Source organism: Labrus mixtus, chromosome 2 (genome assembly GCF_963584025.1).
Source record: "Labrus mixtus chromosome 2, fLabMix1.1, whole genome shotgun sequence".
Classification (NCBI taxonomy): Eukaryota; Metazoa; Chordata; class Actinopteri; order Labriformes; family Labridae; genus Labrus; species Labrus mixtus.
The window spans coordinates 18,525,886-18,547,383 of NC_083613.1; the positions used below are offsets into that span (position 1 = coordinate 18,525,886).

Consider the following 21,498-nt stretch of genomic DNA (forward strand, 5'->3'; position numbering starts at 1 on the left):
CAAATTCGGTATAGCTTAACACTGTACATGTGGGGTTTTATATAACTCATCTGTTTTGATTTAATCAAGCCTGAGATTTCATCATAAGCTTAGATAATCAGGAGTGTAGATGATTTGAGTAAAAGGTGGATTCGTTGTTGAGTTTTGCTGGGAATCTTAAGGCCCGGCTCAGTTCCACCTCTTGTATCAAGATTGATACAAAATTAGAGTTGAGATTTTGAGGGTTGTGCATGTCCCTTGTTGGGCTTCATAACCAATTCGTGACGTCACTGACTATGTCCGTGTTTAATGCAGTCCATGCGTTTTGTACAGAACAGGTTTGTTTTGCGTTTCAGTTCAAATGTAGTCTCTTATTTTGAAAGCAAAAACGCGAGGTTTCCGGTATGATCCGGTTTCCCTTTCAGACTCGACGCCTGAAACTTCAGGAGGGAGGCTCTGTTCCTGTTAGGATTAAGCTAAGCACCATTCAAGAGGCACTCAGAGAGAAGAAGCGCGGAGCGTGAGAACAACCTGATCCAGCGGAGTCTGTGAAAGATGAGAGCTACACCGGGAAAAGGGGCACTGACAGGGGTGGAAGAGTAAGACATGTGCAGGGAGCAGCTATCGACAAGAGAGACGCTGAGATAAGACATATCTCGTTTGCATCCAAGTGAATCGAGCTGAAGTGAGAATAATTTGACTTTTGCAGTGAAGCGTCTAGAGACATGCGCACGAACGCGCCATTCTAAAATGAACCAACTTTTACGCACGGACCTTTGGAGATGCGGGCTTTATCTAAGGAGGAATTTCCTGCAATTTATAAACGGGAGCTCCTTATCTGGGAATTGTTAACTGGAATTTTGAAGGCCCACGCTGTCTTTCATTGTATTTCTTTTTAAAATCTCACATTTGGACACATTTTTGGAATCTTAGTGGAGGCTTTGAGGTACCCTTCTAACATGCAGAATGATACAATATAAAGTAAGTGTTTGCCCATAGCCTTCGTATCGTAAGACCTTGCATTACGCACCTGTCCCACCAGCGTTGACGTCTCATTCTATGAGTTTTCAAAACAGCGGCATGGAAAGAGTCAGACGTCTAGCCTGCTTGTGAGTCAGCGTGAGCAAACATTAAGACGCGCTACGCTTAATAGCAGTGACACATTTGAGGATATCTACCAGTGGCAGCCTTGCACCAGTGCACAGCACACGACCCCGAGACGAGGCTCGGCACAGACGGGGAGAATTGGACGCCGAGGTGCTAAATGCCCAGCCGGTCGCTTGCGGCTCCTCAGGCTGGGCGGCGACATGAGGTCTTGGGTCCTGCTGCTGCTGCTGGCTGCGCTCTCAGCGGCCCGTCTGCGGCTCGGCAGCGCTGAGGTAAGACCGGGGAATGTGCCGGTGAATATATCACCAGAAACTAACAGAGCTGGGTTCAGTTTGCATGTTTTTAATAGTCTATAAACGGTCTATTCGAAAAAGAAAAGTACTCGTGATTTATGGTTAATACTACTTTTGTGATCAGTATCAGCTGGTGGAATCATGTTGTGTTTTTCTTATTTTACCATGAAGGCAGATTTAGTCAGCTTTGATTTGCAGCCTCAACAGCTTATGTCAGTTGAGTTTTCCCTGCATCCCTGGTTCTTGGTACTTCACTGATCTTTTACCATTGCTTAGAAAACTGTGAATCATTTCCAAAGAGTGATCAAAGCATGATTAAAATTAAATGTCCTGACTCAGTTGTCACATTAACAGCCAAGAGATGATGTCATATCTGGACCAGTGAGAATTTTCTTCACTCTGAAGGAGCATTTGACATACATCATCTCCACCATCCCCTGCGGTGACTCCACAAACTGTGGGGTGGATGTTTTGAGTAACAGTTTAACTGCAGGGCAAAACACAATGTACTGTTGTGTGTGTGTGTGTGTGTGTGTGTGTGTGTGTGTGTGTGTGTGTGCGCGCGCGCGCGTGCATTATAGGAGTTCATTTGTGTGTGTGCCAGCCTGCACATCAGTCTAACTAGTTCTCCCTGCATGTGACTGTGCTCCGGGTGTCATATGAGGGATCTGTTTCTCGCTGCGGTTCCTTTTCATCTTTCATAGCCTGAAGTGTCTCAGTGAAGAGCCATACTGTGTGAGTGAGTGAGAGAGAGAGAGAGAGAGAGAGAGAGAGATTTATTTTTTATTTTTACACAATTTATTTGCCGCTCACATACAATGTACACATTTATATTAACATTTCAATTATTTATTTAAAAACTATTCTTTGTTCTTTGTTGTTGAATAAATAAATAAATATATACATCATATTGTCAGCAAATTCCCAAACTCCAGGTCATCATCTGCCACGTCACATAAAACACTCTTAAAACACCACACAGTCCTGAAAGTGTTCAGATCTCCCGAAACCTTGTAAAAATTAAAATCCAGGAGAATCCTGGACCTGATGAGTCCCACACACACAGTGACAGGGGAAGTGGTCCCCCCCCCCACCCACCTTCCTCCTCCGGCTCACATACACCGCCATCTTGGCTCAGTTTGTTTCTGTTCAGTGTAATTACCATCAAACGATAAAAAGCCTTTCCTGAGGCATCCTTCAGAGAGGCCTGAGGACAGTGGTCCAGAAGGATACCTGCACAGTTTTTCAAGTCCACATTGAGCTGGATGGAGGGGAAGGGGTAGTCTGACCAGAGGAGAAAGAGTCCAACATCTGGAGCCCGTGACCACTTAGTTTCTCCTTCCAATAATCCAGGAGCTTTTGGGTGACTCTGCTGGACCTCATTCCCAGTTTAACAGTCAGTCCTGCAGAGTTCTGCAGCTGGGGTCCAGCCAGCTCCACCACCTGGCCCAGAGTAATGACCCCTGCAGTCTGGAACAGAGACGATAGATAGGGGCTTGCCCAGCTGGGACAGTCCAGAATTGTCCCATGAAGGACCGGTTCCTGCAGCAGCCAGTGTAGGGAATCTGCCTGGTCCTGTCTCCGTTTTTTTACAAGGTTCCAGACATTAAAAACACTTTTAAAAACACTAGGCAGAGATGACCTGTTAAAATGGGTGCTGTCCATTAAAAACAAATTAAAATCCATACCCAGGTTATTAAAATGGTTCAGGATGCAGCAGGCTAGAGGTCTCCACAGAGTGGATCCTGACCGCCCTCCTCTTTAGGGAGAAAAAGGACACTCTGTGGGATCCAGTGCATCCTGTCCCAAATAAAATCAACTAAAAGACGTTGTACCTGAGCTAGGAGAGAGGCTGGAGGATCCATGCAGGCCAGTCTGTGCCACAGGGAGGATGAGACCAGGTTGTTGGCGATGAGGGTCCGTCCTCTGTAAGACATCTTAGGGAGTAGCCATCTCAACTTATTTAATCTGCCTTTTACTTTTTCTAGGACCTCTTCTCTTCCATGTGAGTTCAGCAGGCAGACTGAGCCGACCCCCCAGCCTCTCCCCCACCATCACAGCCTCGCTCTTTCCCCAGTTCACCTTTGCAGAAGAAATAGTGTCAGTTAAAACATCAATATCTTTTTGTGAATTAAGAAGCACGATGAGATCATCGGCATACACAGATATTTTAAAAGACACGGGGCAGCTGGGAAAATACACACCTGTTAGTTTCTGTCTCAGTTGGTGGAGCAGAGGCTCGATGGCTACAGAGTACAACATGCCCGAGAGAGAGCAGCCCTACCTCACCCCCCTCTCAATTTTAAAAGGGGCACTCAGCCCGCCATTAATCTAAAGAATACTCGCAATGTCACTGTAGAGGACCCTGATCTTGACTATGAACCCAGGGTTGAATCCAAACCCGGCTAAAGTCTGCCACAGGTACTGGTGTTCAACCCGGTCAAAAGCCTTTTCCTGGTCTATGGAAATAAGACCAGTTTCTATGCCAAATTCACTGGAAACCGCCAGAACATCTCGAATTAAAGTGATATTATCACTTATGAGCCTGCCAGGCACACAGTAGGTCTGGTCAGGGTGGATGATGGACGCCATCACCTCTCTCAGTCTGAGGGCCAGAGCTTTGGACAGGATCTTATAATCCGTGCACAGCAGAGACACAGAGAGAGAGAGAGAGAGAGAGAGAGAGAGAGAGAAGGTTAGAGGCTAGTGGATCATAATTCTAGACTAAACTTACCAATACCATTAAAAACAAAAATAGGGGTCTAACCTTTTTTTATCTGAAAGCTACTTTGATGAAATGAAAGTGGCCGATAGCCACTTGGATCACACCCCTTGTCTTTATTTACATAAAGTTTCAAAACATATATACATGTATCCATATGTCAAATGTCTATACCAAAGCTAAAAAGTGGCAGAAGCTGGAACAGGATTACCGTTTTATCTATATTATTTTTTATTGGAGGGGGCGGGGCATCGGTGTATTTGATCTTATTTAAGTGGAGAGACTCATCAGATATTTAGGGCCGGTCTGTTAACCACTTGGTGAGCTTCAAAGACCAGTATCTCATCAGCAACGTGTTAGAGACCCCTGAACTGAAATATTTATCAAAGGTCTCAAAGGGTCATAGGTATCAAAGTGTTGCTATAGCCTCAGCCTCACCATTCAAGCCCTTATCTGGTCATGTCCCATCTCTTTTTTCTGAAATGTGGATTAGCTGTCCGATGGCTTCTGTCTAAGCTTGGCTTGCTGTGTAGTGATTATAGCAACCTGTCATGAGGCTGCACAGTGTGAGTTAAATCAGCGTTATGAATTAAAATTGTTTGACATTGCAAGAAGTTATCGATCCATCCAATACCTCTTCTTCTGTTGGGGGGGGGGAGCAGCTACAGTACAAACTGCCAATTCTGCTGAGATTTTGTAGCTTTCTTTCTTCCACCAAGATAGGAAACTTATTGCATGTCATCCTAAAAGGTATTTTATTCTGAAAGAGTTGGAATCTATGTTTGGAGATTGGGGAAGATACAACTCACAACGTATATAAATAAGACAAATACGATGCTATGAAAACTCTATGAGCCCTTTAAGCCTTTGCTGGAGTTTAACCTGGGATGCTGTTGTCTGCAGGATAATTACGGAAACTGTTAACATGCTTGACATCATGTGCACGATGAGTTATGCTGCAGCCACACTATCAATGACATCCTTGGGACAGCTGACTTTTTTACATTTTAAGCAACACTGACTTGCCACATGACCTTCTAATCCCCCTCATGTCACCATGTTTGGAAAAAAAATTGTGTCATCTTTGACGTCCAAGTCTTCCACATCTGTCCGTGGGAAAAGAGTCAGTTACCACCTTCTCAAACACAGATTGTGCAGCAAAGTCACCACAAGTTCATGGAGATTGATGTAATGAATACATCCAGAAAACTTGCTCATAATATCTAGAGAAATAACAATTATTTTAAGCATGCAACCCAAGCATTATACAATACAAATACACAAACATATACTTTCACACGGAGAGTTAAACAAAAAAGGAGTTAAATACAGGCTCACAAAAACCCTCACACATCAGGTCAGACCTCAATTCTCTCATCATCTGCTGTTCAAAAGACAAATGCTACATCAACAGACACGTCATGTTACACACAAATACACACAGCTTATTGGTGGCTTTTGAACAGGTTGCGGTCAGACTATTGTCTCTGCAGAAGAGCTTGGATGATTTGCTGCTGCTGGCTTGATCCATTTTACATAAGAACAACAAATAATCTGCCAGGGATTTCATGGACGTAGTGTGTGTGTTTGTGTGTGCGCGCGCAAACACATCTGGTTACATGGCCTGCTGCTTATGTGTTAGTGGACATATGTGCTTGTGTTTCTGTGTGTGGGCAGCAGAGGGGTGGTGGTGGTGGTGGTGGTGAGGGGGGGGGGTTGTGCATCTGTGCAAGCATGGGATGTGTGTCAGATAGAAAAGCGCAGTGTGCATAAGAGTATTTGTTTGTAAGCTCTGTGTTGTGCAGAATGAAAATGTAGTCAGAGTGCAGTGGAGAGTTTAATATAATAGCATTGATAATTATAGATTTTTTGTTGGTATTTTTGAATTGTGGATAATGGTATCACATTATTTAAAGGATAATATCAAACAAACTGTATAAAAAAGGTCAGATATAGAACTTTTCCTAGAATCAGTGTAGACTTGGATCATTAATATTAAATCAGAGCTGTAAACAATATGATTTCTGACTTATTTTTACATTTCAGTAATGACACAGTAATATATTTCTCTGGATGAAGGTTAACACAGCTTTGTAAATTATGCAATACATTTAGATCACTTTTAGTTATGCATTAAGACAACTCCAAGCTGAATCCAAAACTCGTCTTAATAAGCCTGTGGCTGCTTCATATTAAAAAACCTCCCGCGATGCTTCATTGCTGTCAATCACACTCACAGCGGCCTGAGGGCTTTTACTTTGAATTTGCTTCATGCATGCAACTAACAGAAACAGTTATCCTGAGAAATTAACAATGTTATTTTTTTCATGTGGATGGAAAGGGATCTATGTTGAGCAAAGCTGCAACCAATGAAACTAAGATTTACAGTTTATGAGCTGTCTATTGTCTTGACTTATTACTAAATCTGATCTGTAAAATGCCAAAAAAAAAAGTTCTACTGTAGTGTGGTCAAAACTGAGTTTGTAAATGACTGTCAGCTAAGCAAGACATTAAAGAGCTATGAGTGCTTAAGCAGAACTATTGCAAGTTTAGTTAAGTGTTTGATTAATGTGACACTCACAAGTCAAATCTCTTTCAGCAGTGTGGATAAAAGTACTCATTCAAGAAACGGTTGTAATATCAACATGTAGAAATACTCTGTTACAAGCACGATTCCAATAATTGAAAATAACTTGAGAGTTAAAATGATGATAATTAAAACATTCATAAAGTACCATAATGTTACAATGAGTAACATTATGTGTCAGCTATTTCAGAATTCTACTAAATAACAATGGTTTCAAGTTGTTAATGCAAAACTATCGTCATCACTTGTTGCAGCTTCTAAATATAGAGCTGATTCTAACTACTTCATAAACTACTGGTGTTTCTTTTCCTAAAATACACCATTACCTATTATCTTATTTTGTTCTGTAATCATAATCTTACAAGCCAGTAACGAAAGCCACCATTCAATCCATTGACAGAAAAGTGCAATACCTACCTCCACAATTAATTGAATCAAGTATTAAAAATAGAAATACATGCACAATGTCCTCAAAATTGCTTCTACACATTCAGTACTAAAGTGAAAGTATTTAGTTACTTTTTACAACAGTTTTTAATAAACCCTTTTTAGGTCAACCAGCCATTTGCACTTTTTTGTTTGTGTTGGACCTCCAACCCAGGTTGTCTTATAAACAACCTTTTATCCAGTTTTTCTAACTCTTTATATGATCTATCAGGACAGGGAATGCTATACTATATATTGTTGCATTTACACAATTCCTAAATGTTAAATGAATTCCAGAATTTGCTGCCTTGAAGATCCTGCTCATCCCTCAGATAACTTCTCACCCCATCCTCATCATCCTCCTTTTTGATAAGCATCTTCTTTAGTTTCCACCTCGCCTCGGTCTGTTTTCCATCTATCATCTCTACCTTTATCTCCGAAGCCTCTATCATCTCTGCTGGTGTATATGTGTGCGTGAGAGAGAGAGAGAGAGAGAGAGAGAGAGAGAGAGAGAGAGAGAGAGAGAGAGCTCTGCAAGTCTATCACTTTTATAAAGCAGTATGTTTGGCCATCTGCCATATATCTGATAAAAGAAGGTGTCTGTTGTGACAGCGGGTTGTGATTGTGAGTGTGATTGTGAGTCACACATCACACACTTGGATTCAGTGGGGATTTTGTCTGTTTACTTTTTGTAGCTTGGATTGCATGTTTGTTTATGTGCGACAGTGTTTATGTGCGACAGTGTGTATCTGCGCGTGTGTCTGTGCTTGTGTGTATCAGCAGTCAGCTGGCCCCATAATTACATTCCATTACACTTCACCTTTCTCCTCTAACATTCCATACAATCTCTTTGCCTCCCAGGCTTCCTTCAAGGCCCCATGCTGTGTGTGTTTTTCCTTAAGAGTGTGTGTATATAAACTACCAGACTGTCCACTTAACATGAAACATTAGAAACACACTCACCCAGTGTAGGACAGATAAGAAAGTTAATTTTGGCTGCTGTAAAAATGAGCAAACAACAGAGCTCTATTTTTGTGTTCATGTGTGTGCGTGTGTGTTGGTAGGTTGGTAAATAAGGAACTGTACTGTATGTCAGATCCATTCTGGGTAACATAGCTCACTATTATTAGCTTGTTCTCTAGTTCTTGGTCTTTTTTTTACTGTGTGGTTTGGTGTTTGTGCATGTCAGGAGCTATGCTGTCTCTGAGTTACTCTCTTTAATTTCTACGTGTTTGTGCTTGTATGTTTTGTGTGTTTTCCATTAACATAGTCCCAGGTTTTTACACAGTGAAAACGGCCTGTGTGTGTGTGTGTGTGTGTGTGTGTGTGTGTGTGTCTGTTTGTCTGTGTGTCTGTGTGTGTGTGTGTGTGTGTGTGTATATACATTTCAGTGTGCAAGGCTCTCAGGACAAATTGGGCAGACAGTTAAGTGGTTAAGCATCTGTGTGTGAACTGGAAAAGAGGGGGCAAGTGTGCGTGTGTGTTTGCTTAACTAGGTCAGCCAATGGCTCGTGAAAGTCATCCAGGTGTCCTGCGCCGCCACCGCCCACAAAGCAGACAGGGAGAGAGAAGAAGAGGGAAAGGGAGGCAGACAGATGATGGAAACGTGTCATGAATAAGTCATGAAATGATATTCAAAGGCATCTCTGAAATGATGTAGGAACAGAAAGAATGGACCTACTGCTAGTGTAGAAAACATCCATAATGTGATCTAAAATAAAATACCTCTACAAATTACAAAATGTCCCATTTCAATAACTGTACATGATCAGGTTATCTTTTTCAGCAACAGTAAAAATGGTGAAACCATGGTGACTACAACAACAAAAAACGTAAATGGCATTGTCCTGCAATTATACTAAAGCAAAAACCTTCCCCTTTCCCATAGGTCTTCATCTGAAGTACACAATATTAGAAGGATATTTAACTTAACAGTGTTTTATACAGTTAGTCAGGGAAAGAAACACAAAAATAAACAGATACAGAATTTAAGTGATTGTCAATTTTGATACATTTTAGGCATGAAATAACCCCTTAAAATGACCGTTTTTGAAATTGTATATGGCTTATATTCACATTCATTTCATTTTGTAAGAACAAACTTGAGTCTTACCTTCAGAATAGACAGCAGTGTGTGAAAGTTGACCAAGAAAAATCCTCTCCTTTAATCAATAAAATGGGTATTCCCCAAGGGTCAATTCTTGGCCCTTTGCTTTTCAGTCTGTTTATAAATGATTTGCCTAAATCCTGTGCAGTAGCCGGCTTCCAGCTTTATGCAGATGATGCAGTCATATATGCTCCTGCTAAGTCACCAAGCAAGGCAGCTGAGATCCTGACTGAGTACCTTTACAATGTCCATCAGTGGCTGGAATGCAACCATCTTGTTTTGAATCAGAGTAACACAGTTTCAATGTGTTTCTCCATTAGGAAAAAGTGCTCACCTGGAAGTTTTAACGTTAAGATACAGAATGGAGAAATAGAGGAAGTTAGTGAGTTTAAGCTCTTAGGAATCATTGTAGATCCACAACTCAAGTTTGATAAACACGTAAGTAAAATCACAAAAACAATCAAGAACAACCTGAACTGCTTTAAATTAATAAGACACTACATACCAACTCAAGCAGCACAGGTGTTCATGCATTCAGTGATTTTCTCTCATTTCTCATACTGTATGCCAGTTTGGTCACAAGCTTCACCCTCTACAATCAGAAACCTCTCATCACTATACAACCAGGCCCTGAAAATAATGGACAAAAAACCTGTCCGGTGGCATCACTGTCGCATACTGAAAAAACACAATCTACTCAGTTTTGAGAGCTTTATGCATTTATGTTTCCTCAAACTTGTTTTTAAATGTATCAACAATCTGGCCCCTGAACTTCTCTTCAGATATGTTCAAAGACAGGACGGAAACAGGGTAACAAGAAGCAATGTGAATGGAAACTGTAGCATATAACATCGTAGATCTACGTTTGGTCAATCAGCCTTCTCCATCAAAGGCTGCACATTCTGGAACACATTACCACCTGAAATAAAATTAATCTCGAACTTAAAATCTTTTACAAAACAGGTGAAATGCTGGCTCAAAGCAAGCCAGAGCTGTACCCACTTTTAATTAGTATTTTAACATTTTATTTTAAACTGGTTTATAGCATTTGTATTGTTGTACATGTATTTTAATGTATCCTCATATAGTGTTATGGGGTCTTATGTAACCGAATGTTGTACATTTGAATTTGTTTGTTTACACAAAGGCCCAACTGGGGACACGAGTTGGAAATTAGCAATAGCTATATACTCTTTATGCAGCACATCAGTTTCATGCTTTGTATTGAAATTATGTTAAATTGCATTGTCCCTATTAATATAAATAAATTCAAATTTCAATCCTAATGTGCAGTCAGACAGTCCAGATCATTGATTCACTTTACAGTATTTGCCTCATACAGGCAGTAATACTACAAAAGGCTACTTTGGAACCAGCGTCATGGCTGACAGACTTGAGCTCATGACTTATAATAGTCTAATATTACATATTGCCAAATCCAACAATAGAGGAAACGAATGTCATTGTTTAAATGTTTTTATTTGTTGCCTGACAGCTCTCTTCTTCTGCAATAGTTTAAAAGCATGTGACTGGAGAGAAGGTCCCGCACCCTTTATTTGATTAATGAAGACATGCGGTTGGAACTTCATCAGAATTCCTAGTTGATGTTTTTTGCAAGTTTTTGTAGATGGGTTGAACATTTTGTATAGATTTGATCTTAAACTCACCTAATAATACACCATGGCAATCTAATTGTCCTATAGCCCTAAGATGACTTTTATGGTAATTTTTAAACAGCTCTCTGAGTGTTCAAAGCTCTAATTAGCAGTTGCTTCAGACCAAGCCTTTTACCCTAGCAGTATTCTAGTAATTTGTCGATCTAGAATAATCACTCTCAATAAGTTTTAATAAACATTTTCAAATGCATATTCTGCCTTTAACATGGCTATATGTGGCTAAAGAGAGTTCAGGTGAGGTTAACCGGTGCTACAACTCATTCTGGGTAAACAGTAACTACCTGCTGTCTTCAGAGTCTGGGTGAGTGCCTGCATAGATACTTGGTGTGAATGTTACTGAAAGTAGTGGTAGAGATGCTGTTGGTATTATTGTTGTTTGGCCTAACATTGTTGATTTTGTGTAACACAGGTTTGATGAAATATAAACCTGAACATTTAATACAACGAACAACAGACAGTCCTCAAGTGATTAAACAGTTTTTTCCTAAGCTTTTGATTACTTCATAAGACAATCTTGACAACAATAGAGTGCAACATGCGAGTTTGTCATATTTCAGTATATGCCAGTATCGTCCTCTTTAAAATCCATGTTAGCATCTTCAACAGGCCACTTGCATTCAGGAAGAGGGATGGCAAAGTCAGTGAGAAATACTTTAGATTGAAACGTATCTTACTAACTGTGTTTTATAGTTTCAGTCTCGTTTTCTCCTTTCCTTTGAGGACCAAACGGAGGGGCCAGATGTTTACTTTTAAGATAATGTAAACATGTAATATCCATAGTCATAAATATTGCATAATGATTGCAGTGAGCCGATAAGCATTGAACATTTTCTTCCTGGCATCTTAGCAAGTGAGCCCAAATATTTTCGTCTCACATTCTTAACACTCCTTAATTTGTTTTGGCATCTCTGTGGCATGTGACTGTATCAAGTGATGCTCCAAGCGCTCTGAGATTGTATCAATTTACAGCCCAGCAAAGAGCAAAATGTGACACAGAGCACGGAGTAATCTGCCTTTGATCTTGGCACAGAAACCACACGAGTCTGTCCTTAAAACCAACCACACTGAATCCTTAATGAATTCCTGCTATGGCATTCATTCAAATCTAATTAACTCACTCTATTTCTTAAGATATAATAAACTTCTTGCATAACTTGTTGATTAAAAAAACAGATCCGACAGCATTTTGCTCTTTGAACATGTTGATCATTCTGCTAATGGAATCCAATGTTTTAGAACATTAATCAGCAACAACAAACAACAACAATCGTAGACTTCATTTGCTCCACATAGTGACATTTTCTTGAAATTATGTGCTTCAGTGTGATGAACTGAACTGCAGTTGCATTGAGAAGAAGGGAGAGAGAGCGAGAAGGGCTAATTTCCTGTGTTATACCAGGAGCAGCAGGATGGTGTTTGTGGGTAAACAGATAACAGGGAGAGAGTGACAACAGCAGCAACAAACACCCATCATAACCATCATTTCCTCTGCAGGAGGAAGTGAAACTGGAGCAAGTGTTGACTGGAGATGAGGAATGAGATACTATACACCAGGTCTCTTTGTCTACATGTTTCTCTCTCAGTTCGCAGTGTCTTTTACTTTTCCTCAAACGTTTTCTTTTATTTTTTTTTTCAGAGCCTAAGGGTGAGCAAAGATCAATGCAATACCTTCCTACTATTAGCTATTAATTATTAAACATTTTCTGGTCGTGGAGCTTATTAGAAAAATGCAGAGGCTTTTTGCCAGATTCCATCGCTGCAACAACTGTTAGTTTGCCGTGAAAACTGGCTTCATTTCAGGCAAACTGAGGGGCTTGTGGGGGTGCCTTAAAACTGCCTACCTTCTCTGGTCAAAACAAATAAAGATCATTCCAGATCATTGAGCCTGGATCCTCTTGAGGACGGAGCCCATAAAGGATGGGTCCTCCTGAGGACTTGAGAAGTAGGCTGAAAAATAAAATAGATCTGCAATTTATTATTAATTATTGATAATATGTTGAAAAAAAGAAGCCAGTCTGGGTTCTAGGATCTTGCAATAAGCATTAGAATAGTTCAACTGGGCAAGTTATACCTGATTTTACAGGAATTTTGAAATAGGTAATTGGAAAGTATTTGTTACTTAATTTTTTTTGTGGTTTGTAAATAGCAGATGCAAATAGAGAAGATGAAACATAACGTATTGGTTGAAAGATGGCTCTTGATGTCCATAAAACAACTTACGGTGCACAAAGTCAGTATATAGCCGATCAGATACAGCAGATTAAAATTTCCAAAATTTTGACATAAACATCAACTCTGTTTATTCTAATAAAAACTCAAACTTTATTGGCACACATTATATCATGTTTTTGAATGTAAAGGTAGAAATGCATTACAAATGTTCTCAACATGTGACTTCACAGGGTGATCCTCTCCCGACGTCGCTGGTCGACTTGGTGAGGAACTCTCCCATCTCCTCTGTGGACGACCTGAAGCTTCTACTGCAGCAGGAGACCAATATAATAGGTACTAATCACCACTACACACACACACACACACACACACACACACACACACACACACACACACACACACACACACACACACACACACACACACACACACACACACACACATAAACACACACACAAAGACACATACTTACATACAAACACTCACTAATAACACAGACATGGAGGAGGTAAGTGTGTGGGTGTGTCTACAGAGGCCCGAGGGGATAGGAACGCAACAGCATGCCAAGCCCCATGTTAAGGCAATATTTGCTCAAGACAGAAGCGAGAATGATGAGCTGGCTTGATGAGAGAGAGAGAGAGAGAGAGAGAGAGAGAGAGAGAGAGAGAGAGAGAGAGAGAGAGAGGCTTTGACCTTGATGTGCGTTGGTTAAACTATTGCAGAGAGAGACTTCCAGCACAAGGTTGCTGCATTGTTCTCCTGCTCTTTATTCTGTTCCAAGTTTTGAAATATAAATGTGTGCGTTTGTGTGACCGTTAGAGCCCCCCAACACACACACACACACACACACCGAAAACACAAACACCTCTTCATACCCCCAGAGTCTTAAACAAACTTACGCACACAGTCAGACACATGCACAAACAACCGGCAGCTGATTAAAAAATTCATTAATCTTATCACTCTGAGGAACAGGGTAACACATACATATATTAATGGGGAGTTCTTTGATCATTCCTTAATGCAAAAACAACACAGTGACATAACTACGACCAAAGAGAGGAACCCTCAAAGGGAAGGATCCTCAGAAACAGGACATGAGGAAGTGACTCAGTTTGTGTCAATAAAAAAACTTAAGGTTTGTGTGTTGAGGCAGTGATTAATGATTCATTTAATGCAATTACTTTGAAGCAGTATTTACTGCCAGAAACAAAACAAAAAATGGTCACTGTGGCTTAAATTTGTTTACAACTCACCTGTATATGTATTAGTCTGCATATCAAGGGCTTGCATGTTGAGTAAAAGGTGGATGCTGCTATTGGTCTGCTAGACATCAGCAGCTAATTCAGTAAGTGAACATTTTGGCCGTGTCTGTGTTGTTGAGGAATTATTTGATGTAAATTTTGTACTACATAAAATATGTGGCTCCATAAATCCAACATGATGATGGCCACAATGCCAAACTAGAGGCTTTTTTTTTTTTAGAGATAAATACTAAGATAGAATTATCAAAAAACTGCTTTGAAGAATGAAACACTTCTCTCTTTATTGACCAGGCAGTTAATTACGTATAAAATGCTTTTGCTTCTGTGTGTTAGACACACAAAGTGACCGACGGCAATCTGCAGCAGGGATATAATTAGGACTAATTGCTACCGTATGGAATGACAACATATGTTATAGTGCAAACACACACTCACACAAGAGCTATATTTAACAACTCGTATCTCTCTTCACCAGTGGTCTTGACAGCGCTGGGACAAGTAGCCGCAGAAAATAGCCTAATTGTTTTAGGGACAGGAAAAAGAATTGGCTCGCTTTCTCCAGTGAACAATGAGCTTTTTGAAAATCTGCCCAAAAACCCCAATATGCTTCACAGATTTCTGTCATGGCTTGTTAGAGTGCTGGCTCAGTGTTTCCCAATTATCTGTGGGAAAATAAAAATCAGTTAACTTAATAACTCTCTGTTATTGATTGTGTTTCATTCTCTCCCTCCTTATCTCTCACCCCCCAAACCTCCCCTTCCCCCTTTTCTGTAGCAGAGGAAGAAGACGAGCATGATATACCCTCCAACCACACCCATGGACGTTACACAAGAAGTCTGGGTAGGTCTCGACATCTATTTCTGTCCCTTCCTGTCTGCATTTGGAGTCTTTTTTTGTATTCGTCTGTTTCTGCCATCTGCCTCTCAACACCTCTTAAAATACACATAATCATAAAATACTCCCTCTTATTCTTTTCTTTTCTTCCCCCCTCTCCTTTCCCTCCCAGTGGAGGCGCCGATGGCCCAGCAGGCTGCGTGTAAAGTTCGTACAGAGGTGATGGAGGTGACAAGGTCCATGCTAGATCGCCGCAACGCCAACTTCATATTGTGGCCACCCTGCGTGGAGGTGCAGCGATGTTCTGGATGCTGCAACACCAGGGTTCTGCAGTGTGTCCCCTTAGTCACTTCCAGCAGATACCTACAGGTACACAGAAGTTACAGCTGCCATGGCAATAAACAGGATTTCATGATTATACTTTTTTTTATACTTTACCAAAATCAAGAACAAATTCTCAATCTTGGTAGAAATTGCAGATGGTGAGAATGTTTGGAAGAATTTTTAAAACACATTACAATCTGGACTTTTGAAAAAACTACTCTAGATTGTTACTGTTTTCCTTCTCCGTCTCTGCAAAGTAATTGCGTACCTCTTCAGCTTGTGGGTGCAAAGCAGTAAAACATGTTATAATTAACCCTGCTTGTTAAGAAATTGCACGTTAACATGCATATCCTTGTACACTTATACAAGCAGAAATTTGCAGACCTTTATACATGATATAGCCTTAAAAAGATGCAATTCAACATTCAAAATTATAGAAATGTTAGATTTAATACCTTTGCAAAAGAAGCCACCTAATTTTGCTGAATTGTTAAGCTTGTCCGGACATGTCTCCGATCAGTCAGATTGCTTTGCCAATTGTTTCATGCCCATCATTGCCAAAATACATAGCTACTTTACAGCATTTAATTGGAATGAAAAAACTTGATGCTTTTCCTGGTTCTTTAAAAAAAGTACTTTTTTCCAGCATACCAGGAAACAGAAACTTCATTAGAGATATACATTTTAATAGTATACAATTTTCTGTTTCTTTCTGCCTCTGTACCAGGTGTATAAGATCCAGTACATAAACAGGAAACCCCACTACGACAAAGCCATCATCTCAGTGGATGACCACGTTACCTGCCGGTGCCAAGCTCCTTCATCTTCCTCATCCTCTTCATCCTCATCTTCTGTTTCGATTCCTCGGCCTCCTATTTTAAGCAACCCCAACCCACCTCCACCACAGCAGCCTCCCCAATCCTCCCACCTCCTGCGGCCTGTTAACCCTTCTCCTCCAAAGACTCATTCTTCTAAGGCCGACCTTCATCGCCATGATGACCTGAAGCACAACCAGCAGCACTACAATCCTGAGGAGCGAGATCCAGTGGGCAGGCAGTGGCAGCAGGGCAGTTACACCCAGCTGGTTCACTGGACACAACCCAGGGTGAACCAAATGCCAACGCACTTGCAGCCAGGGGTGCACCAACCAATCGTTGGGGTGCTCGCACCAGTAAGCAGCTGGCCATCTGAAGCCAGGGCAGAGCATAGCATCATGGGAAGTACACAATCTGTCGGGCATGGCAGCGGGTTTGACGGAAGCAAGGAGGAAAGTGGCACACAAGTAGCAAACAGCGGTGGGGAGGCTCATCATTCAGATCACATGCAAAGGCAGCAACAGTTGTTGCAGCATCAGCAACGACAGCAGCAGCTTCAGCAACAATATCAGTATCATCAACAGCCGCATTATCCAACACAGTTCAACCCTGCAGCAGCACAGGAGCAAGAGTTGAGGACACAATATCGACTAAACGCTCCACAATCAGACAGCGCCTCTCCACCTGCCCCCCCAACCACACTGCCCACATCAGAATTTATCCCCACCCTTCCTCTCACCACCAATCAGAAAGACTCAGTGTCCACCCAAAAAATTACAACGGAGGTCACAAATCACAAACAGACTGAGACTGCAACAGCCAGTCAGAAAGAAGGGAATGAGAGGGAGGAGAGTGGGTCAGCAAACAGTGGGGCCGGGGTAGAGCTGGCAAATCAGGGGAAGACAAAAGACTCAAAAGTTATCAGTGGGTATGGTCATTTGACAGAGGAGGAGAGGAGGCGACTCACTCTGGAGACTATACAGAGGGAGTTGGAACGAGAGACTCATCTTCATCCTCATCATCCTCAGCAAAGTCCAAAACCGACCACATTTAAAACAGGTACTGATCAGCTGTGTGGTTGATGGTCACTGGTTACTTTGGTCAAGTGTTTTTTATGTCAGTTTCCTCTTTTGAGGAGCGTTACGTCACACCAGAGTTGACTGTGTTTGATAAAATGATTTGACTAATGACTTAGATTTTGTAGGTTTTGTACATGCAGTGCTCCCAACCTTCTGAGTCATAAAACTGACTTCAGGGGACATTCAAATAAAATGTCCAACTGGGAATTAGTAGAGTCCAACTTCTCAGGTCAAAATAAAGAAAATATAATTCAGCTTTGCAACAAGTTTAGTTCAAGATCCAAAAACACTGGATCCAACATTCTTTATTAAGAAACGCAACCGTTCCTGACCATCACTTTTCACTCTGAGCCCCAAGTTTATAACACAGGCTTCCAATTAAATGAATGAGTTCAATCTGAGAAAAACCCTGATGATATAACTATAACAACAAGATTATATTCTCAGATTGAAGAAAGCCCTCTTCAGAACTGCAGTAGCTCAAAGTTACGAGTAATGTTTATTACAATGAATGCATCACTGGGATGGCAACTACTACTACCTCTTCATTACAGCAGTCATGTGTGTGTTTTTCTGTCAGAGCATTCCTTTTTATAGTTCTTAATGTTTGTGGGAAGTAGAGGCGAGTTTCCCAGGCAGGAAGCAGCCCACTGGACATGTATGACTAAACATTGGGCTACATGTGTCCTGCTATTCTTCTACCATCCCCTGAGAACTCTATAGTCAGAGAGCTGGATTTCCCACTGTTTCATGTTTGACTTTTACCTACAGGCTGTCACTGGCTCTGTTAGACAGACCTCACCCAGTTTTTATTATTCACTGGTACTTTGTACTGCTAGTGTATGTGAGGGGAAGGTCCTTACTCATTAAATGCACCAGTTAGTGTTTTATCTGTTGATAAGTTATTACACTTTTTCTATCATTATTTCATCTAGGCTGTTTTTATTTGTTTATGATATCTTTGTTCCAAAACAGTCAAGAAAAGATTGCATATTCTTCATCTGGTACCCAAGTTTTTAGAGCAAAACACAACATCATGGCCCCCCCCCCCATATATACCATATATGTGGTATATTAATTGTGCTCTTTCTTCTATTTTCTCTTCGTTTGTTTCAGCGCTCTCCACAGTGTCTCCTGTCATGTCTTCAGCACGGCAGACCCCGTTCCGACCAGCCTCGCCTCGCCGCAGGAGGAGGAAACACCGCAAACGCATTAGCAAGTCAGCCATCAGAGCCATGATCATGTAGAGCTGCAGGTAATTGAATAAGCCTGATGGATTGATAAAAAAGTTGATAGTCCTGACATAGCAACCTGAGATGGTTAGGCGCATTTGCTTATTTAATATAGAAGAAAATTCAAAGACAAAAATATTTATCATACTTTCCCCTCACACAGGAAATGGTCAAGCTTACCAGAAGCTTTGGAAGGACTCATTGCACCAAAGGAATATGGAGAAACTTGTGGGAATATGACTCTGTTGACAAATGAAGAGATGATGGACACCGCTGCTGTTTTCAATGGAAAGCTTCTGCGAGAGTCATCTCTCCTTCTTCAGAGCCGCCACAGAGCATCAAGCTTGATGGATATAGTAAAAGTGCAATCTTATAAACTCCTTGAAATGGAGGATCTCTGACAAACTAAACACTGGATGTTTTTTTGTATGAACCACAAATCCAGTTAAAGTGGACTGATTCTGATCAGATTCCCAGAAATTGACTGGTTTGAACACTTTGGACTTCTAACTCAACTACTGATGGGTCCATTAATGGTGGACTATGATTTTACTAAGAAGTCATAATTGGGGTCTAAATGTGGAGCTCAAGATGAAACTGGAATCATGGAAAATGGGATTCATACACTGGGATGATAACTGGAAACTAGAGTGTTCAGCTCAAGCATCTATGTCAAACATTACTGTTATCCTACAATGTCTGAATCTAACTTTATCTAACACTGGAGTAGCCATACACTGATCATACTACATTGACTAGAGGAGTGCTCTACTGTGTACTGTAGCTTAATGTACTGGAAAATATTGATAACCTGCTCATTTTGTACTACTGCCAGATCCAAATGGAATACCAACCAAATGCCTGCCTAGAAAACATGCTATGATTATCCACATTAAAGCAAGTCTTAAAGACCTGGCTTCTAGAGAACGCTGTGAGCCAGTTATAGCCAACACTGTATGTAAAAATGCTTCTAGAAAATTATTTCTGTGGAGGAGATGAAAAACTTTATTTCTTAACTTATTTAAAAAAAAAAGGAGGCTGGGAAGTCCTCCAGTTCTCAAGTGTAATTATTGTTGCAGACGTCTCAGACTATAATTATTGGTTGTACAATTGTTACTGTTATGAATGTTATTTTTAATAAAAAATCAAAATATTCAACAAATATACAGTTGTGCTTGTGTTTCATGTTTTATGTGTTTGTGGGTATTTGAATGTGCATGCATGTGTACATTTGCATGATTGAGTGGTGAATGGACACACAAGTGAATATGGTTACATTTGGGTCTTTGTTTTGCAACCATACAGCATAGGTTTAAAAGTACAATTTACATATTAAAAAAAGTAACCCAAAGGTTTAGATGTTGCTGAGCTTAATCTGATGCTCCAATCTTAACTGAAACATCAATAAACTTTAATACATTTCCTATCTGCAATTGATTAACATTCAAGTTTGAGTTTTTTTATCACAAGTTTACTTTTCTTTGACTGTTTTCAGTATGTAAAGTTTTCTTTAAGGTTTTGAGTTGTTTGAATAATAAAATCCCAAACGAACCTCATACAACTTCATGCATTTGAGCGCATGTGCTTAAAATGGTGTGTGTGTGTGTGTGTGTGTGTGTGTGTGTGTGTGTGTGTGTGTGTTAAACTGTGTACATGCACTCATACAATAGACCCTCCTTTGGTTTGAACGTCTTGCAGCTCTGTCACGCAAAGCAAGGCAGGGGTCAGCAGAAATGTCTAGTTGCTATAGGAACTTGCAGACGGACACGTCAACAGAGAAGTATCATATGGTGAAAGAGAGACGAGGAGGGGGGGGGTTGTCAGTCCAGGAATGGAGAGAAGATGAACGGCAGAGAGGGAGACGAAGAAAGGCCCAGAGAGGGTAAAGTGCGCTGAAACCTCTCAGTGAAGAGGGAAAGACAGCAGGAACATAAATAAATGAAAATGATGGAAAGAGATTACATTTTGAAAATATATGAAGCAGTAGAAAACACAAGACAGAGGCCTGCCAGCATATGATTTAAGAAAGAGTCAGTTTAAATGTCATCCATTTATGCAATGGGGTTCCCCCTGCAAAGCTAATTCAGTCAGCAAATTCTCTTCTTTAAGAGCGATGACTCAGCGTGCACTTTACCAGGCCTCGAGGTTCATAAACACACACTTTTAAGGCTGCCTGAATATGGAAACTGTGATATTAAAATCGTAAGATGTATTTCATTCAATGTGAAGAGATAGTTTGAAGGGATACATGTAAAATTTGTCCCTGTTTTTAATCCTTGTTTTTAACTTTCTATTTTTGTAGTGTCACAAGTCATGCCAGAGGGTGAATGTCATAAAAAGAAGCTCCAATAAATATCTTAATTGTGGAAGTTAAAACAAGCTGAACATGAAGATACTAGAAGGAGGGGAGATTCAGAAAATGACAGAAAGAGGATTGTTTATACCCCATGATGTTTTTATGAAGAGGAAATGTTTGTTCATGTGTTTGTGCCTATTTTCCTTGGAGCTGTAAGCTCCTCTCTGGAACCACAAGAAGAAAAAAAAGTCATACAGGATTGCAGTCAATAATTTACACCAATTTCAACATGAATTGAGACATATATCATCTGTACCATTCATAAGTGTCTCTTTGCTGCTATAAATGTTACATTTATTTTCTTTGAACATCCTAACAGAACTATTTCTTACAGAAACACCTGATTTTTACAACTTTTAGAGGCCACCAAAAAAGACCTGTAATAAATTAGTTTAAAATAATAAAATAAATATTATAAGCGTCACACCTATTTTGCACTAATGACAGGAAAATGATATAATAAGCCTTAATTACAACACAGTCAGTTAATGGTTTCACCAGTGACAGAAATTAATGACCCATGT

General features: G+C 40.5%; 1 protein-coding gene across 2 annotated transcripts; it reads left to right on the plus strand.

The window, feature by feature from the left end:
- The first annotated feature begins 444 nt into the window (after window positions 1–444).
- Window positions 445–19,782, plus strand: pdgfba (platelet-derived growth factor beta polypeptide a). Of its 2 annotated transcripts, none has more exons than XM_061054235.1 (7): window positions 445–1,358; window positions 13,300–13,402; window positions 15,112–15,174; window positions 15,341–15,537; window positions 16,220–17,366; window positions 18,503–18,641; window positions 18,782–19,782. In XM_061054235.1, exons 1-6 carry the CDS (start codon window positions 1,287–1,289, stop codon window positions 18,631–18,633), a joined length of 1,713 nt encoding a protein of 570 aa, XP_060910218.1. In that variant the 5' UTR covers window positions 445–1,286; the 3' UTR covers window positions 18,634–18,641; window positions 18,782–19,782. The 2 variants fall into 2 exon arrangements, with proteins under 2 accessions (XP_060910218.1, XP_060910210.1); XM_061054227.1 differs by having other exon boundaries at window positions 446–1,358; window positions 15,109–15,174.
- The last annotated feature ends 1,716 nt before the right edge of the window (window positions 19,783–21,498 follow it).